The 19,582-nt window shown below is 38.3% G+C and overlaps 1 protein-coding gene across 1 annotated transcript in view; it reads left to right on the forward strand.

Moving 5' to 3' along the window:
• The window catches only part of LOC123248657 (tyrosine 3-monooxygenase-like), a 57,382-nt gene extending 39,269 nt beyond the window's left edge, over positions 1 to 18,113 (forward strand). The window contains 3 exon segments of the mRNA XM_044677503.1: positions 3,753 to 3,848; positions 15,079 to 15,212; positions 17,892 to 18,113. Of these exon segments, the coding sequence (XP_044533438.1) occupies positions 3,753 to 3,848; positions 15,079 to 15,212; positions 17,892 to 18,051 (390 nt within the window). The 3' untranslated portion in view covers positions 18,052 to 18,113.
• The last annotated feature ends 1,469 nt before the right edge of the window (positions 18,114 to 19,582 follow it).

The raw sequence follows: 19,582 nt of genomic DNA on the forward strand, positions 1-19,582 counted from the left end.
GGAGAGGAGAGGAGAGGAGAGGGGAGGGGAGGGGAGGGGAGGGGAGGGGAAGGGAGATAGAGAGAGATAGAGATAGAGATAGAGAAAGAGAGACAGAGACAGAGACACAGAGAGACAGAGACAGAGACACAGAGAGGAACTAAATCTGAAATATCAACATAGGAAAATCTTAATTAAGGAAACTACCATTATCAATGCAGATTGGCAACTTCTCTCTGCATCTTACAATTTGAGTGAATTGCTTGGGATTGCCAAAAAACTGGATGACTTGCTGAAAGTTACATAGTCAGTTTATGGTAGAACTCAAGTCTTCTTGACTCAGAGGCTGTTACTCCACCAGCACATTAATATATAAATAGATGTAATTCATATAGGCTCTGAAAGTCCTCCTCCAAAGTCCTACTTTCACAGATAAATCTCAGGTCCTAGAACAAGGCTATATTCCCTTTTCTGATCTCTAGAGGTACCTTCAAGGAACTGGGTGGGGAGGGGGTGATTCTCTAATGCTGTTGACTTAAGTCCCCAATATTTTGTGCTTTATTCCCAAGAAAACCTATCTGAGAAACCTTAAGTCAGCTTGCCTCAAGTAGCTTTTAGAAAGGGCTGTTTAATCAGATAAAAAGTAACATGTTATTATAAAACATGCTCCCCAAAGTTTGCGACGCACCCTCCCACAAGAGAATGTACATAGGAAAAGGGGGTCTCAAGCTTAGAAAGGATGTGTGGCGAAGGGAAACTCAGAGCTTCAGGTTACTAGAGGACCTTTATTCTTCTTCTTAGGGTGAAGTTTCCCTTAGGCATCTTCGCACTTCTTGACTGGCCCCTTTGTGGAATGATACAATGACATCCAATCTCTTCTTGTGCAGAAAATAGCATCAATTGATCTGGGAATGCTGTTAGGACACCATTGGGAAGATAGGAAATTCAATATTTTCTTGATCATTTGAAGCTCATAACCTCCTCCTCTGGCCATAGGAGAAAGGGAGAAAGGAGATGTAACTCAGCAAAGTAAAGATGAGGTTTCTCCTCTGCCCTCTTGCCCTAGACAGTTCTTTCTTAAGTGTTTCTAGGCCCAGCCTCTCAAGTGACTCCGGTTCTATAAAAGCATGATGACTTAGAGATGACTAATGGGGCATGACCAAGTTTCCTCTTAGCTTTAGATCCATGATTCTATGATGAGAATTAGTAACATGAAAACATTAAGATTCATAGCTCAGAACTTCTAAAGGACCTCAGAAGGCATTAAATCCAACACTTTTATTTTGCAGATAAGGAAACTGAGGCCCAGGGAAGTCATGTGACCTGTCCAAGGCCACACAAAAGAGTTAAAGATAGGAATTGAACCCAGGTCCTCTAATAGCAAATTCATCACTCATTCCATAACTTCAGATTACTGAGAGGTCCCCAATCTTCAACACTATTCAACTTTTCGCTATAGTCAAGGTTATGAACATCTGACCTGGATTTCATATTTACTACTACCTTAGCAAGCATTTATTCTTTAAAAAAGAAGTTACTTGGCTTTTCTCATTTTTCCAGATGAAAGTCTGATTTTATGCTGGTGTGATTATTGCACATTTACTCTGCTACAGAAATCCAATTTTATCTGGTAATTCTAGCTCATATCAGTGTAATGTTTTGCTCCTAGTAAACTAGAAAGGAATGATGCCAGGATTATTATGTTATTTTCATAGATGAAGCAACTGAGACCCAGAGACAAGAGATGATCTAGTCATAGCCATACAGCTTTGCAATAGTACAGTTGGGTCTTTGAATCAGATACTCTTTGACTCTAAACTAATGTTCTTTCTTCTACTTCGTCCTGCTTCCTCACTCATGAACCTGAAAACAAAATGGCAACTTGGGTCAATTCCCCCTTGACTTGTCAAGTCTAATTTCATTTTCTAAGTGAATTTAAAGAGAGTGGTTCAATTATCCTGAAATCTGACCATGGTGATGAGAAGACTGTGAACAGAAAGAGTCCTTACAAGTTATCTGATATATCTGAGATACAGCAAGAGTGAGTTAACATGAATAGCTCTGATACACATTTAGCTTCTGGTTCAATCAAAGGAGAAAGAAGCAAATGAAGACAATTAGAATGCATGATGGAATGCCCCTGGTGGCCACTACCTAAAGTTCTCTTGACTCATCTTCATTGCAATAATGTTTAGTCTTTCAAAAGACTGTCATTAAAAGAAAACTAGAATGCTCTTTTAAATGAATTCTAATTAAGGAAATGTTTTCATAAACTCAGATCGGGATAATTAACTAGATACTCAAGGATATCGAGGGCAAAGTTAGAGTTGAGAATCACTATTTGGCTTACACATCAGGAACAAGAGTTGTGAAGGACTTTGTATCTCAGCCTTCATTTCAACATTTCTGGAAATTAATTTGGAAAGTAGAAATCAGGAGCACCTAGATGGTTCAGTGGATAGAGTACCAGGCTGGCAGACAGGAAGTCCTAAGTTCAAATTTAGCTGCAAATGCTCCCTAGCTAATGTAATCCTGGGCAAGTCATTTGTTTAGCACATACCACCCTTCTGCCTCAGAATCAATGCTTAGTATTTATTCTAAGATGGAACATAAAGGTTTTTCAAAAAGTAGAAATGTGCTATTGAAATATAAGATGATTCTCTCCCTAAAATGGTGACGGTGGTGGGAAAGTGGAAGAGTGTATTCTCTGTACCTATCCAATGTCTAGAGTAATTGGATATTTTGAACTTTGAATAGGGGTTAATAGGTCAATTCTGTTTGGAGATTCTAGTTTAACACTGCCATGTGTTAAAAGGTGTAAAAATCAAACCAAAGAAAGACATAATGTTTTTTAGAGATGGAAGCATCTCTAAAAGCTTAGATGGAAGCTTACATCATCTGGACCAAACTCCTCATTTTTACGGATGCTCTACAAATGTCAGCTATAATTATTGCACATCGTGTGTGTAGTGGGTCAGAGTAAGGAGAAATTATTGTAGACTGGAGCTGTTAGGAAAGATTTCATAGAAGAATCAGGATTTAGACCAGAACTTGAAGAATGAGTAGGACTTGAATCAGTAGAAAAAGGGTCTGAGGAATAAGCCCAACTCTGGGGAATGGATAAACATGAAAATGGTGAGGAAAGTGTCCTGCCCTGAAGGCAACTAGGGACAAATATAATTCAATTTGATTCAGTAAATGTTTATCAGGTAATTGTTATGCATAAGAAAGCCCCTTATGTGCTCCGGGACAAAAATACTTAACTTATAGGTGGTCCGCCCTCTAAGTTACAAAGACTATACATTTCAGACAAGGTACCAAGCTGAATAGGTAGAGAGTATTTCCTTTTCTGGAAGTTCCCTCTACCACTGAAATAATGGATCCAATCATAGGATCATAGTTTTAGATCTAGAAGAGACTTGAGAGGTCATCTAGTGCAATCCCCTTCTTTTACAAAGAAAGAAACTGAAGTCCAGAGAAAGTTCAACTGACTTGACCAGGGTTATACAACTGGGAAGAGGCTGAAGTGGAATTTGAACTCATCAGATCTTCCTGGCCTCAAGTCCAACACTTTATCCACTATGCCACCCTCTTTATAATTTGAGGAGCACAAAGGAGAGGTCAACCAAAAGGGGGATGAGTACTTAGAAAAATGGAGGGGTCATTTCCAACTGTAATATTCTTTCAAAATCCCATGGTATCTTCCCATTCTCTAATGTAATTCCTGAAAGATTTTGTCTTGACCATATTATTTTTCTCTTTTTCATGACCAGCTCTATTGGTTTACTGTGGAGTTTGGTCTCTGTAAGCAGAATGGGACCATCAAAGCTTATGGAGCTGGCCTTCTTTCATCTTATGGGGAGCTGACAGTAAGTATATTCTCTATCTTGTCAGAGCCCTTCTTTATCATTCCAGAGCCCTCATTTACTCCCATTATTCATCACTAATAAATGCTTTATTCATTCATTTCATCATTGTCATTCATCATTCATTCATTTATAGTCATCATTCACTCAGCCATTCAATAGTTGTCATTCATCATTCATTCATTGAGTCAGTTGTCATCATTCATTGATTCAATAGTCATTAAATTGTTGTCATTTATTCATCACTGACTAGAAGGAATTACTTTTCTCCCCCTTATTTAGTTTCTTTTCAACTCTTCCTTTGCCAGAGAACTCCCAAATTGCTTCCAAACTCTTGTCTCCCCAAACTGCTCAGTTTGTCCACCAGAGAGCAATGTGGAGCCTGCTAAAAACTGCCATTTTGGGTAGATGGGGGGAGTGATGAAAAGTATGTTAAAGTGGACCTTCATTTTTACATGTCAAGGAAGACAAAGCTCCAAGCAGCTGCCCTCATTACATTTTTAAAAAATATCACTGAATAGCAAATGATTTTGTCCAAAAACTCTCTGAATTCAAAAGTTCTGGAAAGCCACAGACCAATTCTAATCTGGAATGTCTGTGTTTATTCAATTGCCGGTGAAGGACTGGATTTCCCTGAGGCCCCTTATCTTATTTCTCAAGGTCTTGGCTTTGTGAATAAGAGAATGGGAGAGGGTCAGAAAATGCAAAAGGATGCTTGCAATCTTTCCCATTAGAATGACTGTACTGGGAATGAAGTTAACCACTTAGCCAAGCCCAATCAGAGAGGAGCTTCCCCAGAGCCCAAGAATGGATGTTTTTCTTTTTAAAAAATATTCATTTGTATTGCTAGCTTTTCTCTCCACATCACCTATATTTTGTAATATATCCCTTCCTTTCTCTTCCCTCTCCCAGAGGTGGCATTAATTGCTAAGCTTGGAGTGAGGAAGAGGTTTGAATCTTGCCTCAGACACTTAGCAATTGTGTGACCCCCTCTTCAAGCCTCAGTTTCCTGTTCTACAAAATGAGAATAATAAGAGCACCTATCTCCCAAGTTTGTTGTGAGAACAGACTTTATGTATTTAAAGTACTCTGCAAATCTTAAAGCTGTTGTTATTGGTATAGGAACTGTTATTGATCAGGTATTCAGTTGTGCCCATCTCTGTGACCTCATGGACCATAACTATCCATGGGATTTTCTTGGCAAGGATACTGAAGTGGTTTGTCATTTCCTTCTCCAGCAGACCCAGTGGATCCTTTTGGGGACTAGTCCTGAGATTTCATTGGTATAGAGTGTTGGTTGGCATATTCTCTGCAACTTATAGTCATAGAGATTTGACCAGAATAGTTAGAGGTTAAGTGACTTGCCAGAATCATATAGCCAAATATGTGTCAGAGACAGAACCTGATCTGAGGTCTCCTTGGCTTCAGGTCTGCTCACCATTGACTATGGCAGAAATGTCAAACATGCTGCAGTTGCAGAATTTTTTTTAATTTAAATTTAAATTTAAGTTAGAAAATATTTAACAACATACAGATACAATAACATAGATAATCTTAATATGTACTTTTCCAAGTCCATATAAGACCCTCAGGGATCCTTATGGATGGTTTGTATTTGCATTTTGTATTTAAATTTAATACCATTGCATCAAATGGTATTGCCTTTAATTCCTATTAATAAAGAATAAAAAAGATAAGGAAGTATCTCCACAAAACTAAACCATGTAGTCTCCTAAGGCAGATGTGTTTTCCCTTCACCTAGTCCAAACTTTTCATTTTGAAAATGAGGAAACAAAGCCTCAAGGAGATTAAGGGTGAAAGATACTCCTATAGGTCTTGGCACCTACTGCTCTTGCACATTGGAATCGGTCCATGTTTTCTTCTCCTTTGAGATTCATTCATGTTCTTCCATAAATTCCAAAAACTCTAAATAGAGGATTGACTCAACTTAGTGAGGCCAAGGTCAGGATCTTTTATTATTCCTTGGATATCAGTGTAGCTGAGAATGAGATGTGCAGCCTACCTGTGATTAGCTCCTTCAAAGCAAGAGCTGCTTGTTTATTTGTGCCTCTGTGTCCCCAGGATCTAAACCTCTGTGGTTGCATGTGGGAAATATGTAGCAAATGTCTGTTGAATTAAGTGGAATGGAGCAAGAGACTATTTCTTTTTTAAAGTATACATTTGTATGCTATTGTATTTCATGCTGCTTCATGCTTACAAGTCATTTTAGGAATATGCTGTCCACTTATACCCATTGGACCTCTTTCCATTGTATTGGCTCACCTCTGATTTTGATTTTCTAGAGTTTGTGGTATCCCATGACTTGAAACCATGTGATATTAGCAGGAGAATATAGCTGTTAAATCAATTATGTGCTTATATGTCAGAGATTAGAGTGAGAACTTTCAGAGCCCTACTGATTTTCCAAAAAATCATCTTCTCCTTCCTCCTAACCAAAACTTTAGAGATAACACCCATCATGATAGGGATCAGAGAAAGACCTGTAATTTTATTGGTGCAGGGAGTTTCCAACAAAGAACTCCACATAGTAGCTTAAATTCATGCTATGGTGGAAATGATTGCTATCAGAGCTTTCCAGAGGGCAGATTTTTATAAGTGATGAAGGTACTAGCTGCCTAAAGCTGAGGGTGAATGTGCTGGCCAGAGTGGATTATTACATTTTCAACGTGAAACAGACAACTGCTACAAACCAAGGCTTGTTTCATTAAGTGTTCATCTTGATAAAGTGCTCATAATTCAGGTTAAACTGAATTATTAAACTGTGTCATCAGTACATCCCCCCTCCCCACATAGAGAGCCAGTTGTTTAAACATTTAGCAGCACTCTCTTGACACCGTACCCTCAAGAAAGGAAAGGGCCAAGAAATAGAGTCTTGGGCTCCTGGATGCCTCCATTCTAGTTTTACTGAGGGCTCATTCTAATTCCTTATTAAAATTTCAATGAACTGAAAAGAGTTTTATATTTTGAATAAAAATAGCTCAGGATCATAACCCTGTGAACTGATGGGATAAAAGAGAATCCATGCCAAGGATATGAATCAAAGTCAGGAAGAAACCTCTGGGCAGGCTTTTGGAGAGGCAAAGAGCCTTTCTTTAAATGGGAGTGTCCATTGTCCTTCTAATGTGAGGTAGGCAGCAAATGTATGATTACACCCATTTTCTACTCTAGGGGAATTGTGCTAGATGGACTTTTGAGATTTCTTGCATATCAAAGCCTATGTTTCAATGAGCCTACACACTTTAATGCAGAATTCCCTTTCAAAGTTCTGTAGTAATTCTTCACCTCAGTATGAAGGGAGTCTGGTTTTGATTGAATCTAGTCTTACTTAGATTGAGGCTTAGGTTAAATGACTTGAAATATAGCTAGTGTCTGACACATGTAATTAATGTTCATTGATTGATTATGTTGCAATTATTTACTCCTTAAGACCTAACTAAAGCTAAGAATCATTGGATCGTAGCTCTAGATCTGGAAGCGATCGCAGAGACTATCTACCCAAATCCCCTCACCTTACAGATGAGGGAAATGAAGCCAAGGGAAGTAAAATGATTTATTCATTGTTTCTTCTCTGAGCTTCCGTTTATAGGATCCAGATCCAGAGCTGAAAGTGACCTCAGAGGCCATGTAATTGAATACCCCTCTTTTTACAGAAGGGGAAACTGAGGCCCACAAAGTTCAAATTACTTAGGATCATGTATTCGTAGTAGGAAGGGACCTTAGAGGCTATATATGTAGTTCAACCCCCTCACTTTACAGATGGGAAAAGGGAAGCCCAGGGAGATTAGATGACTTGCCCAAGGTGAAAGCAGGAGCTAGTCAAACCTTATAGTTCTCAGTATTAAATTTTCAATGTGAGCATTTATGCCTCAGGAATAGGCAACTGCTATAAATCAAGGTTTCATTTATTGTTTTGTTGCATATCTAGCTTAAGAAAGTGATAAAGTGTTCATTCAAGTAATATACTGCATTCTTCAAAATCACAGGATCACCAAATCTCAGGGTGGAAGGGACCCACAATGTTTGTATAGGTCACACTCTCCAGCAAAGGAGAATGCCCACAATCAAGGAGATCATTGAACCATTGAAGTGTTAAAATATATGCAAAACCCAGAACAGTTTTTAGTACTAGAGAAGAGTACAAGATTCCTGTCCAAATGGAATTTAAGGCATTGATTGAATTTTGGACTTGAAGTCTGAAAGATCTGAATTTGAATTCTGACTTTGATATTTACTAGCTATGTAGCTAATCTTGTAACTTCTCAGAACTTGTTTTTCAACTATAAAATAGGAGAGTTGAACTAGATTGACTATGAAGTCCCTTCCAGATCTAATCCTATCATTCAAAGATCCTAAAAACTTTAATGCAGCCTCCTTCCAAAATTATGCCAATCCTTCACCAAGTGAAGTGACTCTTGTTCTTGAAGGCTATACTCAAAGAGTAGAAGCTCTGCTAGCCTCTACCAAGCTGGAAATAATTCAACTAGAGCCAAGGTAACAGATTATCTTTACTTTCTTGAGGCCAAGGAAGCCAAGTATGAAAATGATCATCTCCCTTAAACTAGACATTTGTTGATGATGAATTCTTTGGCCAGAGTCACTCATGAAATGAAGACAAATACAAAATGTGTCTCACTACTATGTTTTCCTCAGTGGAAAAAAGAAAGTAGATAATTTTAAGATGTTGCTTGTTTTTAGACTATCATTATGCTCTAAACAACTGAAGTCCTCATCCAGACACCAATAAATGGATAATCTACTGTGGAAAATGAATCTTATCAACCTTGAAATCCTTGCTATAAATGAAACTGTATTCAAAGAAGGTACAGCTAAATGAAAGGATGGTTCAATGATTCTCTGGGAAAGGTAAATAAAGGATTTGGCAGTGTTGGCTTTATTGTGCATCCAAATCCAGGAAACATTTCACTGGAGGGTGAATCAGCTCATATTGCAGAACTCATGACAATCATTTGTTAAAACATTACCATAAAGATAAACTGTAGTCTGGGAATCAGCAGCTATTATAGAAAATGAGGTGGTAGAAAGTCTAAAAATGTCTAAAAATAAGAAGTCTAAAAACTAGATCAACATGTACTTTGATTCATGGAGACTTCAAGAAATAGAGATGACAATATATGTCAGATTTCAACTAGCAAATGGAAAGGATTTAGTAATACTTAGGGTAGTAATAAGGAAGATGAGACCACAACTTCTATAGTGTCACTTCCATTGATAAAACCATATTTATGTTAAATGTTGTTAAATGATGTTAAATCTTTTAACACAGTTAAAGACTCAGTACTGGAAAGCATAGTTTAAGAATAAGAAACAAGAGAGGACAAAGGCATGTAGTTTATTCAGAAGTCTCACATCTTCATATCAGGAATATTTCCTTCAAGAAGAGTCAGAAGGTACTGGGCGTGGTAGTCACCAAGTAGCTTTACAAGGAAGTTGATTATATTTTAGGAGATATAAAGTACCTAATCATTGATTGCCAAAACAGCTATTTTTATGTAGTGAGCAGCTACATACAACTACTTAATAAAGAAAAAAAGAAATACCAAATTATGAGAAAGAATGAAACTAACAAATTACAGCCTGTAGTTGGGTCAACCTTAACCTGAACATTTAAATAAGCTGTTGATTCTGAAACAAAGAAAATAGATAAAAGAACAGACACTGACATTGTCACCATTTCCTATGATATAAATCAATTGCTACAACTGGGAACTAAAAGAAATTAGAAATCATCTTAGCCAGCAACTCTTTGACCTCCTTCCCAAAAAGAAAGATAGGGCAGCCAAAAGCCACAGCAATTTAGAATATGAAGTTGTTTGCAAAATCTTTTGGAGAAAAGAGGTAGAAAATTATGACTAGCATTGCCTCTGGACACAGAGTCAAAAGAAAAATGGCAGATTCTGTTCCTTTGCTGAGGATTCTAGCTAAAGCCCCAGTTGGTAGCAGCAGCAAGAAAAGCACAACAAAGAGATAAGAAGCACCATAGATATAATGATATCCAGTGGGAGAGCAGGCCCCCAAAAGACCAATGCCAAGGGTCCCTCAAGAGCAGCATGATGACATTATTATTAGATATTAACAGTTCTGCTTACTCAGAGACATAAACTGTTTCTTCATATTATTTACTCTGGCCTCATGTGGTTCCTCCATATTTGTCTCCTCCATGTGTTCCCTTTGCATCTTTTCTCCTCTCAAAGATGGCAGATGAATCTGTGGGAGAAGGTTCCCCAGGTTTATGGAGGAAATATCCTATTGCCACTTTTCTTACTAAATTATCTCATTAAATATCCCTGCTTTTAACTACTAGAGATCTCTTTTTAAAAGACATATGCCAATGGGGATTCATGAATTATTGTTTTGAATGGATGAAGCCCCAGAGTACCTTTAACATGAGGGTAGTTTCCTAAGGACTCACAAGAGGGTATAGACACCTCACATGCTGAAAAATGAGAGAAATTTCTCCTTATTACATCCCTCCGTGACATAAACCCTCTCTACCAATCACTTTCTCTCTATACCAGCTCTTGTCTTCCTCTTCTTTTCCTCCTTCCCCTCTCCTCCTTTCTCTATGCTTTTGTCTCTGTAGTTTGCTCCCTCATCTATATCTTAGTCTTCTTTTAGATCTCTTTCTTACACACACACAGACAAATGCACACACACATTTTCACAGAGTAATGTAAGCCACATGCAAACGTGAATAGGTTCAGAAAATGTCTAAGAAAGATTCATCATCACACTGGGAGAATCTAAGCAATGTAACCAAACCTCTAGAAAATGTTTCTGAAGTAATAAGTCCTTGTCAGATTCCAGTCCATCTAAATCAAGAGGAAGATTTTTTTTCTTTTCTTTTCATGTTTCCACCTCATGTGCAGAGTCCCAGGGAGATTCTCTGTTTTCCCCTTTATTTTATTTTATTTTTGCCATTGCTGTCAAATTCTCCTTATCATGTCCTTTTAACACTCAGCCTGGTCTCATGTCTCCATAGAGTAAAAGCTAATGACCTGCAGTTCACTCTTGGCAAGCGTTAGCCATAGCCATGCTCTATTTGGAGCAGAGTAGAGTCTTGGAACCTATAGTTGGGTGAGTCACCCAATGCTGCCTCCAGGGTTTCATGGGTCTTTAAATACCATTGCTGTGGTCATTGCTTTCTACAGGATTATTAATACACTGGAGTCTTGAGATAAATATGCCCCATTGAGCAGAACTTAGTATGAAGCAGCTGGAGAGTTGGACTACATCCAATGGGGGTTGATCACTGGAAGGACCAAATGGACCTCATTCTAATACATTTTTTACCAATAGCATGGTTTCATTGCCTAGACTCCAAAGTTATGAGAGGCTATAGAATTTCCTTTATGCAAGAGAGACAGACAGATAGACAGAGATAGAATAGAAAATAGCATTTGGATAAATTTGATTGATTCTGAATTGTCTTGATATCAAATTCCTCAGGAAATCAAAGAATTTAGACCCAAATCTCATCACAAGAAAAAAAATTATTTTCAAAGTTATGCTTAGTTTGAATCCTCCTTTTCCTACTTACTACTTATGTGACTACTTATGGACAAGTCACCCTCTCTGGCATTCAGCACCCTCATTCAGAAAATGAGAGGGTTAGACCAGATGACCTATAAATTCCTTAAAGCTCTAATTCTTTGATCCTAGGAAGGAAAGAGAAAGGAGTAAACATTTATAGAGTTATCTACTAGGTGCCAGGCACTGTGCTAAGTACTCTACAAATATTGTCTTCTTTGAGCCTCACCACAAAACCCTGGGAGATAGGTGATTTTATTAGCACCATTTTACATATGAGAAACCTGAAGCAGAAAGATAAAATGACCTGCCCAGGGTCACAAAGCTGGATCCAAGCTGAGGTCTTCCTGACTCTAGGCCCAGAACTGTGCCACTTAGCATCTCCCTCTCCTTCCCCATACAGGTGGGGCATCAGCTCTGAAGTTAGAAGACCTGGGTTTAAATCCCACCTTGACACTTATTGCCTTTGTGATGTTGAGCAAGTTATTTAGCCTTCTTGAAACTCACTTTCCTCATGTGTAAAACAAGAAAATTGAACTGGAAAATCTCTGAGGTCTTTTTCCATTTCTCCTAAAATCCCCTGAAATATACCAATAATGATATAATTTTTGTTGTTGTCCAATTAATGGCCCCATTTGAAGTTCTCTTGGTAGAGATACTGGAGTGGTTTTCCATTTCCTTCTCCAGCTCATTTTGTAGATGAGGAAACAGACAAATAGGGTGACGTGACTGGACCAAGGTCACTAAGCTAGTAAGCGCCTGGGGCCAAATTTGAACTCAGGAAGATGAGTCTCTCAGAGTCCACTCCCAAACCCAGCTCTATCAGTGTGCCACCTAGCTGCCCAAATAATGTCACTCCTCACTCGTGTAGCACTCAGTAACCTAAACTATTCTGAACATCCATCTATCCAGAAGAAACTGAAAAAACAATATCAAAACCCCAAAGGTTGGGTGGTGGGAGGGAGATAAGCAGAGAACCAAAGTAGAAGTGTGAAGACATGTTGTGACTAGTCAAGTTTGTGCCCAAAAGGAAGCATCCTCCTCATTGGGTAGGGACAACCATGGAAGAGACTCAGTGAAAAGTTTTCTTAGCCAGGGGGAAGCCACAGGTCAAGGAATAGGAAAAGAAACAAGAAGAAAGAAAAATACAGAGAAGAAAGGCAGAAATGACCAGGAGATAAGAGGTGACAGTAGAGATCAGAGATGTGAACAAAAGAGGAAAGAAAAGGACACACAAACTTTCATGGCACAGCAGTGTGGCTTAAGCATGGGACAAGGAAATAGCCCTTTGAATTTGAAGGCAAGGTCCTGGGTTCAAGTCCCACCTCTGTTCTTAATAGCTGTCATAAATTATCTCTCTGGGCATGTTTCCTTAACAGTAAATAAAACAATGGGGTTGGATGAGATGACCTGAGACCATAGGATCATATATTTACAGACAGAAGGGACTTTAAGGATCCTACAGTCTAAATCCCTTCTTTTACATACCAGAAAACTGAGTCATTCGAAAGTGAAAAATCTTGCCCAAGATTACAAAAGTAGTAATCAGTAAAGACAAAATTCAGACTCAGGTCCTTTGACTTTGAGGCTCTCTCTCCACTGGACTATACTACCACCTTTAACAGTCCCTTGCAGCTGATTTTAGTACACTCAGCTGCACCAAGGAATCAAGAAACATAATAGGCATTAAAAAATCATTTTAATTTTAACCATTTTAAAGCAAGGACAAGTCTTTCCCAATACATTTAATTATCAGTTGTTTTTCAGTCATGTCTAACTCTTTGTGACCTTACTTGAGGTTTTCTTGGCAAAGATATTAGAGTGGTTTACCATTTCCTTCTCCAGTTCATTTTACAGATGGGTAAACTGAGATAAGCAGAGTGAAGTAACTCTTCCAGGGTCACACAACTAGGAAGTGTCTGAAGCTAGATTTGAACTCAGGAAGGTGAGTCTTCCTGATTCCACACCGATTTGTGCTAGCCACTGTGCTATTTAGCTGCCCCCATATTTCTTTTTTTAGGTAATGTCTCCTTATAGGGGTTATCACAATTGGGGAACAGCTATACTTTAGGGACATGAAGGTAGCAACTCCTGCCAATGCTCCTTTTTTTTCTCATCCACTTGGCATTTATTTTGTTAATGCAAAAGATTTTTTATTTGACATAATCAAAATTATTTATTTTGGAGTTAAAAAATTTTTACTTGAAATTTTTTATTTAATTAATTGATTTAGAATATTTTCCCATGGTTACATGATTCATTTCCCTCCCTTCTTCCCACCCCTCTCTTGTAGTCAATGATCCTGCCAATACTCTTAATGAGGTCGCCAATCCATCTTTCCTTCTGAGGCGAGAACTCAGGGACCAATGTCACTAAATCTTTTTAGAAGAGCTGTGAATAGATTTGTTGAAAGGGGAAGAATAGAGACTCAGGGGAGAACACATTGTGATTAGTTATTACATCTCTGGTGGGCAAGGAAAAGCAAAGGAAGCTTTCTAAGCCCAATTCTGTTTTTGCTCCCCTACACTGTAGGTAGGGCACTTAGGTGGTACAATGGTTAGAGCACTGGTCTTGGTGTCAGGAAGACTCATCTTCCTAAGTTCAAATCTGATATCAGATGCTTAGTAGCTATGTGACCCTGGGTAAGTCATTTCACCCTATTGGCCTCCATTTCTTCATTTGGAGGAAGCTGGAGAAGGAAATGGCAAACCACTCCAGGATATTTGCCAAGAAAACCACAAATGAGGTCACCGAGAGTTAGACATGACTGAACACAACTAACCAACAAAAACATCCTGTGGGTGTTCCTGTGACAATTGTTTAGTCAATTATGAGACAAGCTGATTGATATCTCACATCCACAACATACTAAGTGGCTGGAACATCATGGCTCTGGGTTATGAACTGAGAAATAGCTATGTCCACATCTACCCAAATCTGGCCTCAGATAGTCAGACAGGAAGGCAAACAGAGGTTAACTGACTTGTCCAAGATAACACAGCCAATAAGTGTCTAAAGACGTATTTGAACATTTGAAAATTATTTTTATATCAAAAAAATTGTGATAAATGTATTTTGATATAATTAGGGTTTTTTTTTGTATTTGTGTGTTTTATTTTATGCATTTTAAAACATGATTCTGAGAAAATATCCATAGCCTTCACTAGACTGTCAAAGGAGAGGCAGGACCCAAAAACAAGATTAAGAACACCTGAGGGCAATATCTGATACATAGTGAGAGTCTGGTACATAATAAGTGCATAATAAATGCTTTTTTATTGATTAGCTGGGTAAATGATTGAAAAAACCAAGTCCCTGAAGCATCTAGTACAATGTCCTTCAACAAACTAATGACAAAATGAGTTCTAGAATCTGAGGCCATTGGAAAGGTGATTAGATATGGAGTCAAAGGTCCTGACTTCATATCCTCATCTGCCACTTGGTCACCTGTGTGACTAAGGCAAATAACTTATTCCATTTTTTTTTTTTGCCTAGGGTCCTCCTCTGTCAAATTAAGGTATTGGTTGAGATGACCTCTAACATTCCCTCTAACTATTGATCTAGGACCATCTTAGCCTGAGGTTCTCCTGAGGCTATAGTCAAGATTTCCATGTTTGAGAATACACATACATCACTTCTCTCTGCTCCTTGGTTTTATTCTAAGCATGCTTTATCGAGTAAGCCAGAACACAAGCCATTTGATCCTGAAGTTGCCGCTGTCCAGCCCTATCAAGACCAGACATTCCAGCCCATTTATTTTGTGTCCGAAAGTCTGCAAGACAGCAAAGACAAACTTCGGTGAGTGGTGGCCTTTAGGCAGGCCAGAAGTGGGTTTGTGGGTCAGAACAGGAGGGCATGGACAGTCAAGGAACTGAGCCATTTTCCCCAACTGAGTGGAAAGGCCAGATATACCTTCCATTTTTACTGATCTATTTTTCTTCACATCATGACTCAGTCATTCCTAATAACAAAGTACAAAACAGAAAAAAGCGGAGAATTTCAGCTTTTATGAATTGGTTAGCATTTTAGCTCACCAATAGATAACCCAAGTTTGAAAGTATGTTAACCTATAGCTTAATTATGTATAAGCATTTATTAAGTGCCTCTCATGTGTCAGGCATTGTATTGAAGATACAAACAGAAAAGTGGAACATAAGGTGTATAAAGTCCATTATGCATTTTGAGGTTCTAGATAAATGTCAACAATCTTTATTACATAGAGGGTCACAAAAGTCTTACTGAAGTTTTTAGTTTTTTAAATAAAAATGTACTAAAACTTTTGAGACACTCTGCATATATATAGTTAGATGGATGCGAAATAAAAATCCTTCCTAAATGGATGGGAGACTATAACCACCCACCTAGGTCAGTAAAGCACAAACTCCTTGGCTTTAGAAACAAAGTTTAATTTTATAATAGGAATAAAGGGGAAATGAGAGGCAATTTCCTAAAACTATATATCTAATCTCCACCCACCCATTTTCATCTCATGGTGAATTAGTTCTTCTCCTTGAGAATTCACACAAGCTACTCTAAACTCCTTATCTCTAAAACCCAAAAAACCTGGCTATCTGACTATAAACTAAACTAATTAATATGGATTACCAAAAAAAAGACAGATAGGAAGGACTCACAGATGTATTTGAGCCTTTACCTAAAGCCTGGAGTTGCTCCTAGTAATACCCTGAGTCCCAGATGACCAAACTCTGGATTTTACCTTCACCAAGTGGATTTCTGACAGATGGATCTCAGGCAGATGGTCTCTGTACTTCAGGGAAAGTAGTATACTCCAAGGCAGATACTTCAACACAGGAATCACTAATCTTTCCACAAAATTAGGATTCCCAGTGAAAATGCCAGAGCAAAATCCTCTTTCCTAGCTAAGTCAAAGGCAGATTCAGAGTGGCTGTTAATTTCCAGTAAAAAACTCCCAAGATCCTTTTCTCCTTGTTAGAATCTTCTCCTAGGGCTTGTATCCAAATTCTCCTCCTTTCCTCTTAAAGCTAATCTATGAAAATTACTCTATCCCTTACTTCCTTCCTACAGATGGATAGCTAGATAGACGGATGGATGGATTGATAGATACATAGATATATAGAAATGTCATCTTTTTTCTTTGCATTTTGAATATATTATCTAAAATTCTACCTATAATAGTGTACAAATGGAAATTTTGAACCTTGGACTTCATCCCCAATTAGTCCTTAGTATTTCCCAGAATTCCCCTTACTTTCTCCTGTGCCTCCATGTTTGCATGGTCATGTTATTGTTTTATAGTTGACTGTTACTCCTCCCTCCTTTTTTGTTCCTGGGATCGGGCTGGTTAGTACCTCTTAGTCTCTTTTGTTATTTGATTATTAATAAAATATTCATAAATATAATATTTCATATTTTGAATGTTAATTTTAATATCCACAATAGGCTTTTAAAAGTTTTTTATAGTAATTAGTATGGATTTTAGGAACTAGATGTCTGATTTCATTAGTATGGCTAACTCTCAAGTGATGAAACTCCCCCTACCAATGACAGTCAACACCTTCCCTGCAATTTATAGTCTAATGTAAGAATATAAATTTTAGGTTTTTATGCTAATATGAAAGTTCTAAAATAATATATTGGTTGCCAAAAGTAAAAAATGACTTTTAGTAGCTTTATTTACAAAGTTGTAGAAAGAGTGAAAATGGAAAAGTTAGCTAAAGAGACAGGTTTTAACAAGCCAATTAGCCCTTTCCAGTGAAGTGAGGCTCAGCCCTGCAGGGGCTTCCCTATGTCTGGTGGCATCTTCAGCTAGAGTTCTACTAATGTAGCCTCCTCCAAAACCAAGGCAGGAATCTCTAGAACCAATCTCTCCAGAATCCAGGAAAGGAAGGCCAGCTATTCACCCACCCAAGATGAACTCCAAAGGAAAAGACTGAAAGCCAAGTCGCAAGGTGAAGTCCTCCAACACCAATGTCCAAAGGAAAAGATCCAGGAGAAGTCCTCCAAGAAGTAGTCCAAGAACCAAGGTCCAAAGTCCCTGGACAGGAAGTTCAGGACTTTTTATAGTCCCTTTTGACCAAATCATCACTTCCTGTCCCTTCCTCCACTTTCTCAGTCTAATCTCAGTCTTTCAATTTGCCTAGCACTGCCCAGGGGCAGGGCAGTGGCCTCTGGAGTTGTTACCCACTATAGTAAGTGACTTGCAAACTCTCTTACTTAGCCACGATGTATGATGGGCAGGACTGGAACAGAGGTCTTCCTAACATTAAGGGTGGCTTTCTATCCACCATAGCATATTACTTCTCAGTATCTGCTCAACTTTCAAAAGCACAACAGAACTCAAACACTTCCGATATATTTTAAATATTATTATTTTTATTATGAGAAACATCATCATCCTCATATCATCACTAGGTACCTGGAGGGAGCATAGTTTCTGTTTTTAGTTTCTGTTTGTTCATGGGAGACTGACCTTGAGCTTTCTTTTTTTCCTGTTAGAAAATACGCTCAGAAGATCCAGAAACCCTTCTCTATCCACTATGATCCTTTCACTTGCCGTGTAGATGTTCTAAATTCAGTCCAGGAAATCAAGATGGCGTTCCACCAAGTGAAAGAAGACTTGGAACATCTTTGTCATGCCCTGGAGAAAGTATCTTAAGCTTCCACTGAATCCCCTATTCAGTCTAGCTCAGTACTATTTATTTATAGGTGGTTCCCTCTAGGATTTTCTCAAGGGCCAAGCCAAAGTGGCTAAAAGATAGTTAGAAAAATCATAAAGAATATTTGGATAATTCTGTGTTCAAGTGTCAGATTATTTTTAAGGCAAATGATATATTATGCTTAGTTGTGTACTCTTATTCTTTGGGTTTCACATTAGTGGTATTGAACTCAAATAGAAATTGGACTCTTGGAATCGGAAAGACTTAAATTCAAATCCAATCCCATATACTTCAAGCTACAAGACCCTAGGCAAGGTGCTCAACTGCTCTCTGCCTCAGTTTCATCTGTAAAATGTAATAATAACAGCACTTACCTACCAGAGTTGTTGTAAGGATCAAATGAGATGTTTGTAAAGTACTTAGCACTCAGCATTACATAGTAAGTTCTATTTCCTTCCTTCCTTTTTTCTTTCTTTCCTTCCTTTCTTTCCCCATCTTTCTCTCTTTTTTCTTTCTCTCCTTCCTTCTTTCTTTCCTTTGTTTCTTCTTTCCACAGGGGAGTCACTGTGTGGACAATCGATGACATTTAATATTTTTAGGGGGGTTTTTAGATTTGGATTTTTAGACTTTGATATTTAAAAATGCTATTTTCACATGTACAAAACTGGGGAGACCTGTCTAGAGAACAGTTTGCCTAAAAAAGATTTGAGAATCTTGGCAGACTACAAGCCCAATATGAGTCAAAGAATGATATGGTGACCAAAATCTCATGTGATCTTGAACTAAATTAAGAAGGACATACCTTCTAGTAATGAAGAAATTCCAGTTCTCCCATACTCTTCCCTAAAGAGGCCATATATCAAGTGGTGTGTTCAGTGCCAGGCAACACATATGAGGAAGGATGTTGGTAAAATCAAATGAGATGGTCAGGCTAGGGAAGCATCTAAAGGTCATGCCTTACAAGGATTTGTTGAAGAAACTAGTGGTGTTTAGCATGGGGAAGAGATGATTCAATGTAAGAGCTCTTCAAGTTCTTGAAGGTCCCTCCTCTGGAAGAGAGTATAAATTTTCTCTGCTTTTCTCTGTAGTGAAGAACTAGGAATAATGATTAGAAAATGCAAAAAGGCAAGTTTTTACTCCTTGTATAGAAAATTGACTATTCTCAAGCCTCTATATGCCCCTCTTTACATCTTCCACTCAGTTCCTTCTGGAGCATCTCCTTCTGAAGCAAATCTGAAAAAGTCTCATCTTTCCTCTATATGTCAAGCCTTTGAATACTTGAAGGAAAGCTAACGTGTCCTCCATGAGTCTTCTATTCCTCAGGCTAAACATGACCAGTTCTTTTAACTGACCATCATAGGAGACCCTGCTTGCCTCTCTCTCCCTCTTAGGGTATGATCCATCTTATCAATGTCCTCCTCAAGGTTGACACTGTATGGGCAGCTGGGCTAAAACAGGTGGAGGGTAGCTGACGGGCTTTAAATCTATTGGGGATCTAGAAGATGTTCACCCCAAACATGTGAAGGTTTC

Source organism: Gracilinanus agilis, chromosome 5 (genome assembly GCF_016433145.1).
Source record: "Gracilinanus agilis isolate LMUSP501 chromosome 5, AgileGrace, whole genome shotgun sequence".
In the NCBI taxonomy this organism is placed as follows: Eukaryota; Metazoa; Chordata; class Mammalia; order Didelphimorphia; family Didelphidae; genus Gracilinanus; species Gracilinanus agilis.